General features: G+C 38.2%; 1 protein-coding gene across 2 annotated transcripts; it reads right to left on the bottom strand.

Annotated features, from left to right (window-relative positions):
* Positions 1-927: 927 nt before the first annotated feature.
* Positions 928-17,171, bottom strand: TTPA (alpha tocopherol transfer protein). Of its 2 annotated transcripts, XM_032684642.1 has the most exons (5): positions 16,929-17,171; positions 8,647-8,800; positions 7,688-7,881; positions 4,783-4,893; positions 928-2,884 (listed from the first exon to the last, which is right to left on the bottom strand). In XM_032684642.1, the coding sequence occupies exons 1-5, from the start codon at positions 17,121-17,123 to the stop codon at positions 2,705-2,707; spliced, it is 834 nt and encodes a 277-aa protein (XP_032540533.1). In that variant the 5' UTR covers positions 17,124-17,171; the 3' UTR covers positions 928-2,704. The 2 variants fall into 2 exon arrangements, with proteins under 2 accessions (XP_032540533.1, XP_032540534.1); XM_032684643.1 differs by lacking the exon at positions 4,783-4,893 and having other exon boundaries at positions 16,929-17,138.
* Positions 17,172-18,356: the final 1,185 nt, after the last annotated feature.

Below are 18,356 nucleotides of genomic sequence, written 5' to 3'. Positions count from 1 at the left end.
AAAAGTAACTGCACTCAGTGCTCTAACTGTTGTGTTATGCAAACATGCTACCACTTAATAACAGATTCAGGATATTTTTGAAGATATTTAGGACTTTATGTCCACAGAGCTGGTGTAGTCCAAATAAAGATTATAAAAACCTAAAAAACAGCTACATATGAATGGGCATATACATATGTGTCGCTGATAATGTCGGAATGGCCAATGCGACACGGATATCAGAGTCAGACATAGTCTAGGTGCAAGGTGATCAGGAAGCTGTTTATTACTCTCAAGTGTTTCTTTTATAATCTTTGTACACTATCGTGTCACAACACAATTGGTCAAAAGTCTCAAGCATAAGACACTGCACACACTCTTATTGGTGACACTGAAGACACTGTGCATGCTGTGACATGCTATTGGTGACACTGTACACATTTTGATTGGTGACCTTTGGTCTGGGCTGCATTATGTTTGTTCCGTCCACCATTACAGTAAATATTTCCTAAAAGTTGTTTAAATTCCTCATCACTAATTGCCAGGGTGCTGACAGATTCTCTGTCAACCCTGACACATATGCAATCAAATGAGGTCTCTGCTACAAAAAACAGCAACAACTGGAGATTGGTTTCATGGGAAAAGTTTAAATTTTCCTGTTCACTGAAACACAGCTCATTCCTTTGTGCAGTTTACACTCAAGGATTAAAATTGAAGGACTGCAAAATTAGGACAATAGCTTCAGTTCTCCAGTTGGTAAATGATTTGGAACTTCAGATACATACTTGAACATTTGCCAGATGCCTGACTACTCAGTTTATTTTCTTATAAAGAAGAATTAGCAGTTGACCAAACTCCTCTACTTAAGGAGATTTTTTTATCACAAAATAGTTCAATCTGAGGAAAAAAAAAAAGATATATAAAATATATGATCCTATGAAAAAGTACCTAGAAGAGATTTATTTAAATTTAGGCTCCATGTCAAATATACCATGAAAGAAGAGAACGAAAAACACACTTGAGAAAATCATGGAATTGAAAGAAAAAAAAATGTAAGCAGCTTTGTCATTTTTTTAAGAATTTCTGGCACCTTACCACAGCAGAAGAAACTACAAGTGCTCTAATGTGTCTTTCATAGATATTCCTCTAGCTAATAAAGAATAACTTCCAATGACTTTCACAATAATTCAGTATTAGTCATAATGTAAAATAAGACATTTCTGACTTAATAGGATAGCATAATTTCTCTCCCCTAAGCATATATGAATATACCATCCCAATGTGCTAAAGATTCCAAAATAACTGAAGCTATCATTTATAGCTACCTGAGAAACAAAGCATTTGTTACAGATTCATTTATATGAAGACTCATGGAATGCTTAAATATATACTGCTTATGCAAAGATCTCTTGGCTTATTACAAAACAAAGTTAAAAACTGGGTAAATGGACTCTAGCAGTTGTTGTACTAACAGAGATTTTAAGAAAAAGCTAAGTGAAAAGTAAAATAATACTTTAGATCATTAGATACTGGGGATTGCAGGATGATACTTCTGTGTAATGTGAGTGACAGCTTTTACATATACAGTGTTCATATCTCAATAATGCCACTTAGAAAACCAAAACAAAACAGAAACTGGTTTCCAGTAAGTATATAGAGATTTTTTCATTATCCCTACAGAAATAAAGAAGGCTTAACAGAAATTAAAAATAATTTCTTTCAGTGCCTAACAGCAAATAGAATGGTAAGTTGTCAATTACTGTTCTGAAAATAAAGACATCCAGCATCTCCTATGCTGAGGTTCAGTGACCTCAAAGAACCCTTAAACTATGTAGCAGGTATTTCTAAAGTTCAGATCCACACAGAAAATCCTATTTCACCTTCTGAAACAAACAGATAATGCAAACAAGCTGAAAGCTCTTGACCTTTGTAGTCCTCTACAGTAAGAATTAAAGGTGGTAATCTGAGTTTCTTACAGTTGTCCATACACAACATCAATTTGAAGAAAGAAAATAGGAATTTTCAAGTTTGTTTGGGCTCTCTTACCAGTTCCTCTTCCTGATTCATACTGTCATTTGAAGAATAGGTACATGGTGTTTTCCCCAGCTTCCTTTATAAAACTGGAAGATACTGTGTTAATTAGCACAAAAGGGGAAGTTGCACAAGCAGCACAAAGATTAACGCAAATGTCTTACTATTGCTAACTAATTTTCAATTTGACACAAACTAACAAAATAGCCTTTTTCCCTGAGAATCAATCCAAAAATCAGCCTCTTCTCTCCTTGTAAATTAGCCCCGTAGCCATACTTCTGCAACAAACTACTCTACTCTAGCCACATTCTGTTCTTTGTTTTATATCCTGTTGTCTTGACAAGCCAAGATACAAGAGCTAATTGTAAGGTTCTGGACTGCATTATTACAAATAAGTTGTCTCCAAAGACTTAGCAGGAGCAGTATCAGTCTGATATCCAGTGCATTCTTCAACTTTCTGGCATACAAATTAATCAACTACAAACAGCACTACGAATATGTAGAATTCATTAATCTCTTCAGACACACATACTGATAGACTCCAGTTAGTATAAAGTGCAGCCAATATAAAATTCAGTGCCCTGCAAAGATACACCGGTTTCATTCGCAATAATTTCAAGTTCAAATGAATATTTTCGTATTAAACTTATTTCCGTTTTCACTGTTTAAGAATGGATATAATACTGCAATAAGGTTATTCCTGTGCAACCAGAGAAATGCTCTGAAGATAATCTGCAGATGCCATTATAAAGTCAGTCCATTCTTTAGCCAGCTCTTCAATGGAGACTTCCTCCCCCCCATATTCCAGTGGGAGAATGCTGATGGGGAAGTGTTCAGTCAGACTTTGCATGTAGTTATTTCCATGCATATGCACCTAAAACAAAATATGAGAAGCATTTACTTGGGTATGAATGTTAGACTACTGAGTGAAAACAGGCAGCGAACAAATTCTCTTCAGGTGCTGAAGCAACCAGCTTGGTTTGACTTAACAAGGGTACTTGTTCATAATTAGCTCCTTAAAAAATTAAGGAAATACTTTGTGAGTTTCCCATGGGTGCTCAAACTTTGTCTGCTCAGTATCTGAAGATTGCTGAAGGATAAACTACAACCTGAGAACTGCGTTTTAAGTAGCTGTGAGCACAGGAGCCAAAACTAACTACACAATGGTTTAGCAACATTGACAAACGTACATACAACATCCCAAAGGCTGAACCGTGGGAGGACTGGAAATTGGTTTAGTCACGTGCTTGCCTTTCAGTCATTTCCAAGAAAAGGATAGTGTCTGGCTCCTAGCCAACACTATCTGATCCTGCCACGTGTTTAAAAACAATATTATGTAGTATGTAGGTTCAGGCATGTGTCAAGAAAGATATTCAGAAGAATTTATATGTTAGTCCTTATGTTTCAGTACCAACTGAAATTAGATCCTGGACTACTCCACCACCATAACATTGTAGTTTTGTTTCTTCTCATTATAGGCCTTTTATTAACACTTGACAAGAATTTTCTGCAATTATTATTATGTAAAGACAATAAGGATATACACTCAAAAGCAAGTTGGCTGTCTTTTCTCTAACACTTCCTCATCAGGAAGTAAGATAAGTGAGTGAAAAGTAATTGTTTCTGTAAAGGTATGGGGAACTGGCCCTTAGAGTTGGTTTGTTTTGGGTTGTTTTTTTTTTCAGATCATACCTGTAATCCTAAGCTAAGAGACAAACAAGCTGCTTCTGTTCCACTCAATGAACTAGGATACCAAGTTTGTTTTGGGTTAGGCCTTTAGTGTCCATCTGCCCTCTTTTCCACTTTTAAAGTTCTAGCCCAAAACTGGATCAGGTGACGGGCTTTTTTCACAGGTGTTAATGTGAGAAAAGGAGGGCCAGGGCTTCAGACTGCTGAAACATACTCCCTCTTTCTATCATCATTTGAGAGTGAGGGACTGCACAAGGCTTCCTCTTTCTCATAGCAACACACATGCTAGGAAAGGGGGCAAATTACAGCTAACAGTGACCAGAAAGATCTGTGTCTACTGTCCTGGAATGACAAAGACCTAAAAACTATTGTAAACGTACAAGACCCATGTGCTGAGAAAAGGAGGCTTCAGAATGGGAGTAATGATAGACAGGGGTGCTTATTTTGTACCTTAGTCCTGCCGTCAACACTTCACTTTTATGCCAGCTGAAAAGTCCAATATTCTTTTCATGCTACAATAAACCAGAATTCTTGGCATGCTTTTGCATCCAAATACAAATATAAATTTGCAGATTTATAACTGCAAAACTATTCAAAACAACTAAGAAGATATTTGGAAAAAAACTTGAAACTTAAGTCTGACCTAATTTTGATGCATAAATGCCTCTGAGGGTCTTTCAGAGCTAAATAGTTGTCTTCTACTAATTCTGCACAACTTGGAGCATAACATCACTGTTCAGTGATATTTTTTCTCTGTCATTTACAGAGAGAGTACTGGGAGATCCAAGACCTATTTCTTTCTAGTTCTGCAGAATAATTGTTTTGTAACCTCAAGCAAATTATTAAACCTCTCTGTGTCACAGTGGTTTTTATCTTTAGAGTGGTGGTAACAGCACCACTTGCAACTCTCATGTTATTGATAACTGCAAATGCTTTACAATTACATTCTGGAGGCCAGTATGGCACTAACAAACAAATATGATTTATGCTCTTCAAAGCTCAGGAGTGACAGATACTAAGGGAAGTGCTACAGATTGTCATATAAGGGTTTTGTGACAGAAAGAAATATTTGTGTGCACTCACCCGTTCCTTTATTTTTTCAGTGAGAAAAGGCTTAATTAGAGCGAAGACTGGGTGGAAGAATAAAGGCTCATTAATCAAGTGGATACCTCGAACTTTTAGTGGGAAGGAATCCTGTCAATATACATGAAAAACAGCATAAGAAAAAGAAAATATTATTGTAAAGATTCTGTTGCTAAGGACAAGACCTACCTAGTCTATAGGTTAAACTATTCCTCCTGATCTTGCCAATTCCTGCATTTTGGAGTGTTGTTAATTTACACTGCTACAACAACATTTAAAAAAATCATATCTTGTTCCTCCCATTAGAAAGAAAAAAAAATCAGTAAGAGGAGAGGTTGATTATTAGAACAAACAAATAGAAAAACAAAAAAGAAAACTGCCACCAAACTGCACATAAATATTGTACACAAATCTTGTGCTCAGCCTTTCCTCTAAGGTACAGTTCTTCACAACAGAGATTTTGCTGCTAATTTACAAAAAAGGTATTGAGGCATGTGCTTTTATTGGCAACTCATAGCCTGCAGGATCATATGTAAATATATATAAATATGAACTATTGAAGATACTAACTTGAATTTAAATAAATTATATTTATAATTTAGAGACAAGCCTTGAAATTACTCAGAGTTTGGCCAAGCCAGAAGTTCAGCTTTACAATAAAATTACTGTTGTAATGAAAATTTAAAAAAATTACCTGTTATAAACTCTTTATAATATGAAATAGTTCTACTTACATTCAAGATTCATTTAAAAGTCCCAGATATTTGAAATTTAAAAGAAAATATGCCAGTGCTCAAAACCAGCATTGTGCAACGGGGAAAGTACAGTTTCCATTCATATCTCACCTGATACTGCCTCTGCAACCTGACATTTTCCACTTATAAAAATCGTATTTCTCACAAACATTTCTCCTCTCTAGTATTGTAGTTTGAAAGATGAAAAAATTCAAACCCAACACGTTTCTTAAGTGCCACTCCTTTTAGATTTTAATGTATGATAAAGACCTAAAAACTATCTGATTATAGGTTTACTTCATCTTATTATGTGTTATCATATACCTAAAGTCTACTATCATGTTTTTCACGAAACAATTTTGTTTTAACTGGGGCGATAGATTTTTCAAGATAATGTCACTTATTATTCTTACTATGCTTTCCGTTCCTTAATACATATTTCCTTTCTACTAGCTTCTGTTTCTTCATGCAGGATAGTAATTTGCAAGACACATTTCTTAAGTAAAACACAGGGTTAAAACCCAAGGTTTCTTGTTTACTTATAAGAATATTCTGGGGTGCATTAAGCATTTGCTGGGGTGCATTAAGCACAGCATCACCAGCCGGTCAAAGGAGGTGATTGTCCTGCTCTAACCTGCACTGCTGCAGCCTCACCTTGAGTCCCGTGTGCAGTTTTGGGCACCACAATATAAAAAAGACATTAAGCTATTAGAGAGCATACAAAGTAGGACAATGAAGATGGTGAAGGGCCTTGAAGAGAAGCCATATGGGAAGCAGCTGGGCTGAGGTCGCTTGGTCTGTTCAGTCTGGAGAAGAGGAGAACTGAGGGGAGACATTGCAGTTACAACTTCCTTGTGAGGGGAAGAAGAAGGACAGGCACAGATCTCTTCTCTCTGGTGACCAGTGACAATACTCAGAAATGGCATGAAGCTGTGTCAGGGGACGTTTAGTTTAGATATTGAAAAGGTTTTTCACCCAGAGGGTGGTTGGGCACTGGAACAGGCTCCCCAGGGAAGTGGTCACAGCACCAAGCCTGTCTGAGTTCAATAAATGTTTGGATAACCTTCTCAGGCCTGTAGTGTGATTCTTGTGGTGTCCTGTGCAGGGCCAGGAGTTGGACTCGATGATCCTGATGAGTCCCTTCCAACTCTGCATATTCTATGATTCTATGAATCTATGATATTGAATAACTCTAAGACAATCTCTGGGTGAAATATACAAATCCCGTTAAAGTGATGAAAGAAATCAGGGAAAAAAAAGAAAAAAAAGAAAGAGTTAAAATTCTTTCTCATCTTAGAAGAGAATACTGGAAACACACAAGTTTTGATTATTTTTTTCAATAGCTATAATAAACATTTAGAAGCTTGAAAGACATGCAACAAATCTGAAATAGGTCAAGATGGAAACATCACATTCCAAGAATTTCCTACTTTGACATAATGGATTGAAATATTTAGATGTACTTGAAAATCCTATTGTACTTTCTTTCTGCTTGCCAGTCAATTCTCTGTCCCTCTCTTTTTTCTTTCATTCTTTTTTTCCTCGCAAATCCAGAGGCAAAATTCAGCTGAATTTGGCAGAAGGGCATAAGTCTTGAAGAAATTAAAGTCCCCAGAAGTTTTATGAAAACTAGGAGGTGAGGTAGCAATGATTTGCACAAAATAATTCTCATGCTGGGGGCAAAAAGCAAGCAGAACATAAACACCATACATTCTGTTGGTAGCAGATGGAAGATTATATAGCATCATTCATATTGGTAACTGGTTAGTAATGCCTTGCTCTTAACTTCTCAGTGCATGCCATTTATTATATTCTCTGAGTCTCAGGAATAAAAGCTTTGAATGTTGAGTTAATGCTCAAAAGAATGGAAAAGAAGAGATACATGTCCCTTCTAAAACTGTTTGCTCTTACAGTCATGAAATTCTTGTGTTGTAACAGGTCAGTGGAGTTCTTATAAGACATCGGAAGTTACAGGGCATTTACTGCTATCGAAGAACACACTTTAAGTAAAATCAAGCACAACCTATGCCTATTAATGAATGTAGGATTTAGTTCTTTAAAGCTGCACAGACTGAGAAGGTCTACAGAATGAAAATTTACTATAGCTTAGAATGAAGGAAATATTGGAAGTTATAGCAATGAAGCTGCATAAAACAGTATGTCGTACTTACTGTGAGAACAGCAGCAATTTTCTTGGCCACTGCTGGGCTGATTTGAAACGCATGAGCAAATCGCCAGCCTTGAAGATCAAAGATAGCCTTGACTCCATTCCGCTGAGTCTCAATCTCCTTTACAATGAGTTCAGATGTGATGAGACTTACACGAAACACATCGTATGCAGTAAATAAATTGGGATCCCATTGTCCTGAAGAGTATATAGATTACTCTGCATTACCATGACAATACCCCATACACCTGTAGTTTTGCTTGCTACTGCTTCTAGTGTGTGTCTTGGGAACAGGGACTAACCAGCAATATTAAACGTCCTGAAATAAACTGATTTGCAGTACATACGTTACTTTGTGTGCCTGCTCTGTCACTGATCTTTTATGCTTTTTTCATAGATGATATCACTTAATGGTAAATGGTTATAGATATCACCTAATGTAGTATGTTCCACCTACGGCTCCAGTCTCCAGTGCAAGGTTTTGACAGGAACAGCTCAGTCATGCTAGCTGAGAGTGCAGGTCATCAAATCCAATTGATTCATATAACTATATTATATCCAATTGATTCTTAAAGTTCCCCTTTAAGAATTGTACAACTTTAGCCATACCAGTAGTATAAGTAAAATGATGTAACCCTTACAGCTCAGTAACTCACCTTTATATTAATGTAATGGTATTTCTAACAGAGAACATCAATATGTTACCTGTCTAGTTAAGTCATTGTGATATTATCTGATTTTATCAACAGCTGCTGTTGTAACCATAAAATATTTTTGATTTGCTGCAGAAATTGTGATAATATAAAAAAAAACTAAACCAAAGCAAAACAAAAAAACCCAAACCACAAAAAAACTCTACAAAACCCCCACAAAGCAAGCACACAAACAAAAACCACAAAACAAACAAAAAATACCAGTGCCAGAGCTGACTGTGAAAGAGCTCCAGCTAATTTTGTCACTCACCTATTCTGTATATTAGAACTTTGCTTCCATGTGGGTCTCTTGATCTGAGGACTCCATGATAGCCAGCTTGCAAAAGACCAAGAACAGAAGATGGTTGTAAATCTGCACTTATTTCTGGGCATTCAATTCTCCACTTCTGATAATTCTTCAATAACTGGAAATAAATAAAGGTGGATGTCAGGTAAGCATCAGCTATTGTATGAAGAGCACAGTTAAAAATGTTTTCCACAGGTGGTCACAGTCAGGTTTAACTCTTTACATTGGCTAAAATTTCATTGCACGATTTCAGCAAATCAGTCCTAGAAGCAGAATGTGGCTATATTGGATCAAATAAGTGGTTGAATTTAGAACCCTGTCAAATTGTTAATGGACTGCAGTTGTCATTTTGTATCAGAAAAGAAAACTGGATGTAGAATAAGCCTTTACACAGAATAAGTTTCTATGTAAAATGCACCTAAATTGCAGTTTTCTCACTCAGGTTACCTTTAGGGCTATTCATTTTGACACTGCATCAGATTCATCCAGCATTTTTTGAATTTAAATGTTCAAAACTTTTACAGAGGAACATTCTTCTTCATGCATGTACCCTCTCCCTTCCTCCCCACCCTCTCTTATTTCGTACACACAGTCATCAATAATTCTAGTTTACTATTTGAAACAAGTATAATCATTAGTAAATCCGAAAACATTTTTGAAGTCCCATCTACCCCTCTGAAATGGCAGAATATAACAAAGTAATGGGTCCATTACACATTACACAATTTCCCTCCCACAGAGTGGAAATAATGAGAACCTGTTTGGCTAAAACAGAGATCCTGTCTGTTATCAGGGATATTATCACCCTAGTTTCTAAGGCTGGAAGGCAGGATCATAACTAAGGCACAGGAAGAGCTGTGTGTTGAAAGGCAATGGCCTAACCCCAAGGAAGAGGCAATTAAAAGCTTTCCTTTGTGAGATGACATCTATGAAGAGGAATTACAGGTAGCTCTGTGAAAGGTCATCTTAAAGATGGATCATGAAAAACGAAGTTGGTGATGCAGTAGTTCTAATTTCCAAATCTAATTACTGTTTTTCCTTTAATATTAATTAAGTGATGGTAGGGAAAAGAAACTGCTTACCCTGCAACTAAAATTTATTTAGGATATTTTGCTTATGTAAGTAGGAAGCTTTGCAAGACTGTCTTCTGAAAAGTTTCAGTTCATCAACCAAATTTTGCCTGTACTCTGTCACTCATGCTAAGTTTTCTAGCACTGACTTTGGAGGGTAGAAGGATAGCAAATAATATAGATTTTGAATTAATTTCCTCTATAGCTACAGCTTAAGAGTTTTAATCCAAGAGTTTCAAAGGAGCTAAGAGAATCAGAATTTTTCAGCAGCTCATTTCAAAACAAACTGAAACGTAGGTTTAAATCTTAAAGGTAGCCACTGAGAGCAGCAACCAACAGTCTTGCATTTCTGTTAATTAGTATTAACAGCAACTAATTTTTATTCTGTTATCAATTACTCCATATTTTGCAATAGAAACATTACAGTTAAAAGAGCTGTCAGCTAAAACTAATAGAACATAACCATAAATAAATTACGAATTTCTCGTATCTATGCAAGTATAATTTTCTTCAGCATTTCACTGGAAGAAAGGTCAGAAGGAACTTCAGTAGAATTGACTTCATCCCTTGGAAAATCACAGCATCAGCTATGCTGATGGTTACCTACAGGCTCTTAGAGGGAGACCTGAGACTGACCGTCCTGTACCTCATAGCATGTCAGGTAATTAGTCTTATTTCTTACCCTTTCCTCTACTTTCAAGTTTCTTGTATCATTTTACATAAAACATATCTTTTCTTCTGCTCAGATTGAGGTCTTGAATGATTTTGAAGGTCTCTCAAATGAATTATCATGAGGAAACTATTTCCAAAATGTTATTGTTTATCAGCACTTACAAATACATGATATACCAATCAGAAATTAGCTATATCCTTTATGGAAATAGCATCTATAAATAGGTATTTAGGTACAAAAAAATTAAAAAGTTAATCTGCTATGCTAATATCTCACTTGATTTGGCAATGAAAAAGTGGTTAAAAGCCTCATCCTAAATCATACATCACAGAAAGAAATATTTAATCATTATGAGAATTTTACTAGAAGCCTTTTGACTACATTAAATCAGTTCTAGCCTAGGCCAAATTAAAAACTAACGAGCAAAGGAAAAAGGCAAGGAAGGGGGGGAGTAGGGAAAGTAAGTTAATTTGTGGAAGGGAAATTCACTATAATTGCAAAAATAGGCCTGATGAGGTACTCTGATTATCTCACTCTTCTAGTGCATGACTCTCTACAAAGGACACTGTTTGAGCAATTCCAGCCACTTTGTGCCAACCAGACAACGCTGTCAACATATGATCTTGTCCTCGCTCTTTCCAAAATAGACACTTTAAAAGCAGCAAAATACAAAAGCAACAATACAAAACAACTAGGCAAACATCTGTAGCTTTGTAATTTCTCACTTTTCTTCTAAAATCTTTGGTATGACAACTTAATGGACCTAATAACAATTACATATTTAATTACATATTTTAAATGCCTCTTTGAAGAGCTGCCTGCCAGAACTAAGATGAGAATAAAAATTATATATTCATTTAATACCCTAAATAATCCCATCTTGTCAGTACAGTTAATTTCTCATTTTCAGGATTATTTGCATTTTCCAAGTTGGAAACAAAAAGGATTTAAATTCTGGACCTTTGAAGAAAGAAAGTAGTTGTTTTGCAGCTTGTGACACACTCAAGATCATACAGAAGACATAATTTACCTATTGGTGCATCTACTAAGGAGTAAATATATAGTTGGAATACTTCTGATCTGACACATTCCATGACATGAGCAAGTGGTGCATCTTTCAGACATATAACATGGCTAAGTTTCAAACATATTTCACTTGGCCAGAAAATCAAGAAGTGCTGAAGAGTTCTCAGATTTTGAAAACCTAATCTAATTACCTGAAATGATTTAGAACTGAAGTAAAGGTTAGTATTAGATAATCTTCCACAGCATCTACAACCAGTTTTGGAGAAGTTCTGTAAATTTTTGTTTACATAAACAATCCTTTTTTTTAGGAGCTGGACATACTCAGATCACACACAGTTACTTAAATGAGTAATCCTTAAACATGTAACCGAATTAAAAAGCTAGCAGTGGGTACTTACAGGTTTTCTAGTCTCATACTATTTAAACACAAAAATTAATGCAAAATCTTTTAAAAATATTATTTTTTTTTTCAGTAAAGACATCAAGGAAAACATAAGTGTTCTGTATAATAAACAGTCTGGATATAAATAGAAAAACCTAGTGTCAGGAAAAACAAGCACATTCATTACCTAGCATAAAAAATTGCTTAGGTACTTACAACACAAGGAAAACATCACAATGTATAATTATATGTGTTTACAAACTGAATAACCTACTTAGCATCTGCTCAGCATGTGAAAATAGATGCAAGATAACTTGGTAAACGGGTAAAGCTGGATGAAAAACTCCAGACTGGAGTTAAGCATTAATTAAGAGGATTTTTTTCCTGATGTCTGTTGGGGATAGTTCCAGATTTCTGAACATCAGAGATTATACAGTTACTAATTAAACCAAAATTCATGTGCTACAAAAAAAAAAAGTGAACTTAGTATTTTGTTTAGAAGTAAAAGAACTAGAAAACAATGCACTTGTTGGAGAAAGTAATGCATCTGTATGTGTAAATTAATTATTTCTTCTTGATTAATAGCTATTTATTTATGTTAACAAGGTTGCTAGACAGAACTAAGCCTCTCTTGTGTCAGCAGTTGTACCAATGCACACAATGCTTAGGAAAAAAAGGATTTCTATTGGCATTTTTTGGAGGAAAAACCACAGCTTAAACTTCAGAATATAAACATACATATATATATATACATCCACACCTTTGTGCATATATATTTTATATTTCTTTTTATATATGCGTATATAGATACACCCAGAATTTAAACATATAATATACACAGAGAAAAAAATTGAAAATAATTTTATAGAGACACAGAACTTTCTCAATTCCACATGCATTACCTCTTTGCCATTGGGAAAAGACTGGCGCTTGTGAAAGTTGAGATATTTGGCTTAGCGCAAAGGGAAGTCTGGCTGACTGATTTGTGCTTCCTCAACAGTCAGCCCAGAGAGCTTAATAAGGGCTCTTCCATCCTTTTTGAGGAATCCCTTGGTATTGGTGGAAGAAAGGCAGCCAAGTAACTGATTTAAACTTAGTATTTATGTTTGAATGATGTGAAGATCCTCAGAGACAATGCCTGAGACTCAGCAGTATGTTTGGAACTATGAAAAACAACCCTTCTTGGACAGCACGGTTATTGTAAGTTGTTGACTTGCAGTACAACACGTTAGGAAGTCCTGATTCCTCTGTAAGTCAAATGCAGAGCAAACCCTAAGTCTTGCCATATAGCTTTGCATCAACCAGAACTCCTAAAAGGATCCTAAATATTTAGAGAGTTTTCAGTGCCATAAAAGCTAAGTATGTTATGAAGACTCTGGGCATAGAGTTTCAATGTTGCATTTTTACTGCATATAAAGATTTTCATTCTGTTCCCCAGAGTATAATGCATTTCAAGTAGAAAAAGACAGTATCCTCAAGTCATTGAGAATCAGTCCTATAGAAGAGTTGGGGGATGTAATGCAAGGACATAATGAAATGCACTAGGCAAAAACATTTATGGTGGAAAGAAGATGCTAATTCTCCAGATTTTCCGTGTCACTAGTGAATCCAAGTGACAGTGGTTTTGATGATAACAGTAAAATCAAACATACACATCTAGCTGGTACATTAAAAAAGGGATATATAAACCCATTGCTTTAGCACAATTAATAGAGACCTGTGGCCCTGCTTCTTAGTTTACAGTATATACAGAAGTTAAATGTATCTGCACAAATTAACTCAATGCTCAGCTCAGGTATGAATTTATATTCAGGTATGAATTTATTTCTTCTAACATGATAGGTATCAATATGTCAGTAGTTAAAAGCAAGTCTGGAATTGCCACTGGAAAAATGTAAAAGATTGCTGTTGCAGTGAGTCACCATAAAAGATTTATAAATGGTATGTCTTGCCATAATTACCTGATTATTCTTTTCTGAAGCATTTCCAAATGTTGATAACAGACACCAGATAAATCTGTGTCAATTATTAACCACCAATAAACAGTCTGGTCAGTTGAGAGACTCTTGATTCATGTTTGAGGCTAATTATAAGTCTGTACCAAGACGCTGGACAACTGTTGCTTAAAAACATTGACAGGGCCACGAACTTTGACTATCCCTTAGCTGCTCTACAAGTCCTATGCAGTTGGTATACAGGAGCCTAGTGGGCAAAAAGGGACTGTATCAGACTGAATTCCAAACAAAGAGGCAACATCAAACCAGGACGGGAAGGAACAGCCACTCTCTGGACTGATGGCAGGAGGGCTCTGTCTAGGATGAAGTACTAATGTAACCTCTGCATGAAGTCTCACTTGGGTTAGATGAATATATGTCTTGTGACCACCACAGATTTTTGCACAATAATTCTCTTGGGCCTTGATCTCCCAATTGCAATAAACACATTCCTTTGGCCAAAGGGGAGGGGGGGGTATGCTTCCTTTATTCCTCCTATGCTGCAAGAGAAGTATTCTAGAAAAAAAGTGTCAGCTAGTATGTGGAACATAAAGTACCAATAGCTACAGCATGTGGAGAATGGAAATTCTAGACAGAAATATTAAACACAGGTTGGTTTGGACATCAGAATCTCTCAATTCAAACAAAGGGTTGAAATTCAGAAACTTAGCAGCCTGTGGAGACCCAGAAAAAAAAAAAAAGAGAGTCTAAAAAGACTTAGTTTTTTCAAAGGAGGTCCCCAGTCTAGAGGACTGATTCTCAAGAGGAGTATAGGAAATTTGCTACTTCATAGACTCCATCTCTAAATCTAGCTTAGATTCCACACTCTCAAATATTAGACCTACCTACAACGCACCTCACAATTAGTCACATCAAAGTGCAGAAGTGCATGGGCCAAATTCTGAATTTCACTGTCCTGTCTACAGGTTTACCAGTAACAACCAATTGCAATGCAATTAGGAGTGGATATTCAGTGGTGCATATTGTCCTCATTAAGCCCCGCTTTTTGGAACCAAGGAATATAGGAAAATAAAATGGCTTTTGTTGGGGGAAAAAAAAAAAAAAAAAGCATGGTCCTACAATTGTTAGTGCACTGCTTTGATACAAAAAAATCTCATGAACTTCAAGCAAAAAAAAGATCCATAAACACCCAAAGGAATCTGAATTGTCTCCCTAGTTTTTCTGCTGAGGAGGAAATTTAAAGCTATGACACGAATCTCATGAGTCAAATGAAAAGAACAAAAATGTAATTTTTAAAGCTATTTATGATTCAGGGCTGTAACAGACAGGTAACATACAAATGCCAAAAAATTATGTTTTGCCATTGTTTCTGCCTGTCAAAAACTTCCTACCAAAAATTCTGTATAAGTTTTCCACCAGAAGTTCTCACCAAGATTTTCCCATTGGAGTTTTCCTGCCAAAGGATCCTGGTATTGTTCATGGTTATCATATCTCTGCGAACATCTGAATAGGGCTACGTACCAAGAAACCACACACAACCTCCTTTGAATACTATAAAAGTTGAGGAAAAGTTTGGGAAAAGAGGGAAAGAGGAATGGGAGAGAGAGTTGGCTATAGCAGCTAAGGATCTCTTCCCCGCCTCGCCCTCACCTTTTCTTCTACCACTGTAAGCTGCCTGCCCGAGACTGGACCTCTGCCGCCTTGAAGTGGACTGAGACCCCCCCGTGCCACCTGCCTGAGTTTTCCACCCTGACCATATTTCTGAGGGCCGAGAGGTGCAGACCTAGACCTCTGCACGGCCTGGGACACGGCCAGTGTGAGCTGAGCAGCGAAGCCACATCCTGGCTGCATTCCAGAGAACTAAGACCCCCTGCAGCTAAAGAGATAACATCACATCGAAGGCGGCAGAGATCGAAGCAAAAAAAAAAGGCAAAAACCCTGCTTCTCTCTGTCCCCCCCCACCCTACAGACCAGCTCGGATGAAAAGGTAGTTTTGGTGGTATCTTTTTCTCTGCTTCTAAAGGTAATCTTAGCATTTTCCAACCTTTTCTTATTTTTTTCCTCTTTCTCTTTGCATTTCTTAGCAATTAATAAAAACAGTTTTGGTATCAACGGATAACTTGTATGAGTTTTAATTTTGCTCAAGGGAATATTCAAATCTAAAAGTTCTTTCTGCAATGTTTAAGCAGATCGTAACAAGGGTCCAATTCAGTTTTTCACATTCTTTTTTTTAGATACCTCAATCCTGCAATACATCTGTATGCAAACAATCTTCTCTTATGGTAACTAAACTTGGAAAATCTACAGTACAGAGAAGTCAGAAAGTAATAGGTGAAGTCTCTTGGGCAATGCTATGTAATCAACATCAAATTCCATGGAAACACAGCTTCCAGTTGGCACACTGTGAATCGGCTTTTGCCCTGAGAAGATCTGGAAATACTTTCTGTTCCAAAGACTTAGTGGTTGCCAGTCTTTCTTAAAAAAAAAAAAAAAAAAAAAAAAAAAAAAAAAAAAAAAAAGGTAAATCTGTACCTTTGGACATTAAAGATACGCATGCACTGTGGCAAAAAGCCATACAAAGAGCCAGGAAAGTACTACGATTTACCAAAACCTGCAAGGAGTGGTGTAAATGACAGAACTTCAAGAGTAAAGAAGTTTTTACACATAGGTTTTTTCAGAGTAAGTGTATCGCTGGTAGTAACGAGTAACCTGAGCCCGACAGTCATGACAAGGATGTCCTTTCAAGGATACTGTTTCCTAACCGGAGCTGTAACCTTACTGCACTTACTGTATACGGGAGTGACTGTACCACACTTACCACAACTTTTATGTTACCTCATCGAAACAGCACAGAATTAGCCACGCTGAATGTGAGACAGCACATTCAGTCGGCGCCACGCTGAAGACACGCGTGACAAGCAATTAAGTTACACCCTGAAACTCCTCGGCAGAGAGTTTCCCAGAAGGGCAGAGCTCACTCACCCACCCAACACCCAGCGATAGCCCCCGTCCGGCTGCTCCCCACGTCCCCGGGTCGAGGCAGGCCGGTGACAGCCGCCGCGGGGGCTCCCCAGGCACCGGGAGATGCCGCCGCCCCCTCCTCCCCCTCCGCTCCGCGGGCGGCCACCGCTGCTCTTTACCCTCCAGGCCAGGTCCATGTGGAAGTCTCTGGCGCGCAGGAACCGCACCAGGAAGGCATCGGAGAGGGGCTGCACCCAGCGCTGTCCGGGCTCTGCCTCCGCCCGCTGCCGCAGCTCGGCCACGGCGCTGCGCACCCGCGGAGCGTGGTCGGGCAGGTCGTTGGGGTGCCCCGCGCCCGGCGGACCCTGCAACATCTCCCCGCTCCGAGGGCACGGCCCGCTCAGCCCCGCCGGCCCCACTGGGACCCGCGGCGCGGCGGAGCCCGGCAGGGCTGCCCCCGCCCCCGGATGGGCTTAACCCCTGAGCGCCCTCCCAGGCCCGAGGGCACGGGAGGAGGCAGGTGTGCCGCGTCCCCAGCCGGCCCGGCTGCGACGGCTCGACTTTCGGGGTTGGGGTTTTTCTTCGCGTTTATGGACTTGACCAGCTTTTAGTATTTTACGCTTTAAGCCCATCTCCTGTTTTGCGCTTACAGCCCTAAAAGCGAGCTGTGACTGCTCCCTGGGGAAGGCGAGGGGTGGCCCCACGGGGCTGGGAGCCCCCCGACGCTGCTGCCCGCCGCAGGAGGGTCATCCCAGACCCCTGGAACCCGCTAAGGGTGGCGGCCTGCCTTTTAGGTGGAAATAACCCATCTTTAGATATTATATGGCAAAAAGCTGCAACCTCATTGCAGGTGGGAAGTGCCGTGCAAACGGGAGATCGGTCTGGCCGAAAACTGCCTTGGAGCACCTAATCCTTGCCATGGATATGCAGTAATAGAAATATATCCACTCTGCCTGGAGAAAGGGTGCTGAAATCGAATTCGGCTTTAGTCCAACTTTGCTGCCCAGCACTGAGTTCAATTATCAAAGGTGAAGAGTTCGTTGCTGTTAATAATATTTTTATTATAACCTTTTCCTATATTTAGGTGTCCTTTGAGATCTTGCTGGCCTACTGAGGCTAAAAGACTTATTTCATTTAACATACAACTAATAAGGCATACTTAGGCCCAGTAAAAGGAACTTTGTTCCAGATTACTTTCCCCTTTTCTGGCTTTCTACAGCTACACTTAATACTTCTTGATTGACATTTTGGTCATATCTAACCATGTCTTGGACTATTACATACTGCTGAAATGTCTACAGGTATCCTCCTCAGCTTTACAAATGTAAAAAAAAATCTGCCTATCTAAAGGCAGATAGAAAGAAAGTGGGAGGGGTGGGGGGGGTTTGCCAAAAAAAAAAAATAAAACAAATAAAACAGAAACTAGAGAGACTGAATGGGGAATATAAACTTGGAGGGGGAAAGTGTTGAAGAAAAGGATAAAAACTGGGAAAGGTGCGGGTGTGCAGTCAACAGTGTATAGATGTGGACAGGTAGAATGGCAAGGACGTGGGAGGAAGTATGAACTTTCCCTAGATCAAGAGGAAAAAGTAAGCTGGAAATATAGG

The sequence above is a fragment of the Chiroxiphia lanceolata genome, chromosome 1 (assembly GCF_009829145.1).
Source record: "Chiroxiphia lanceolata isolate bChiLan1 chromosome 1, bChiLan1.pri, whole genome shotgun sequence".
NCBI classification, from domain to species: domain Eukaryota; kingdom Metazoa; phylum Chordata; class Aves; order Passeriformes; family Pipridae; genus Chiroxiphia; species Chiroxiphia lanceolata.
The sequence above is the reverse complement of the archived record's forward strand: the minus strand, read 5'-3'. Positions and strand labels throughout refer to the sequence as shown.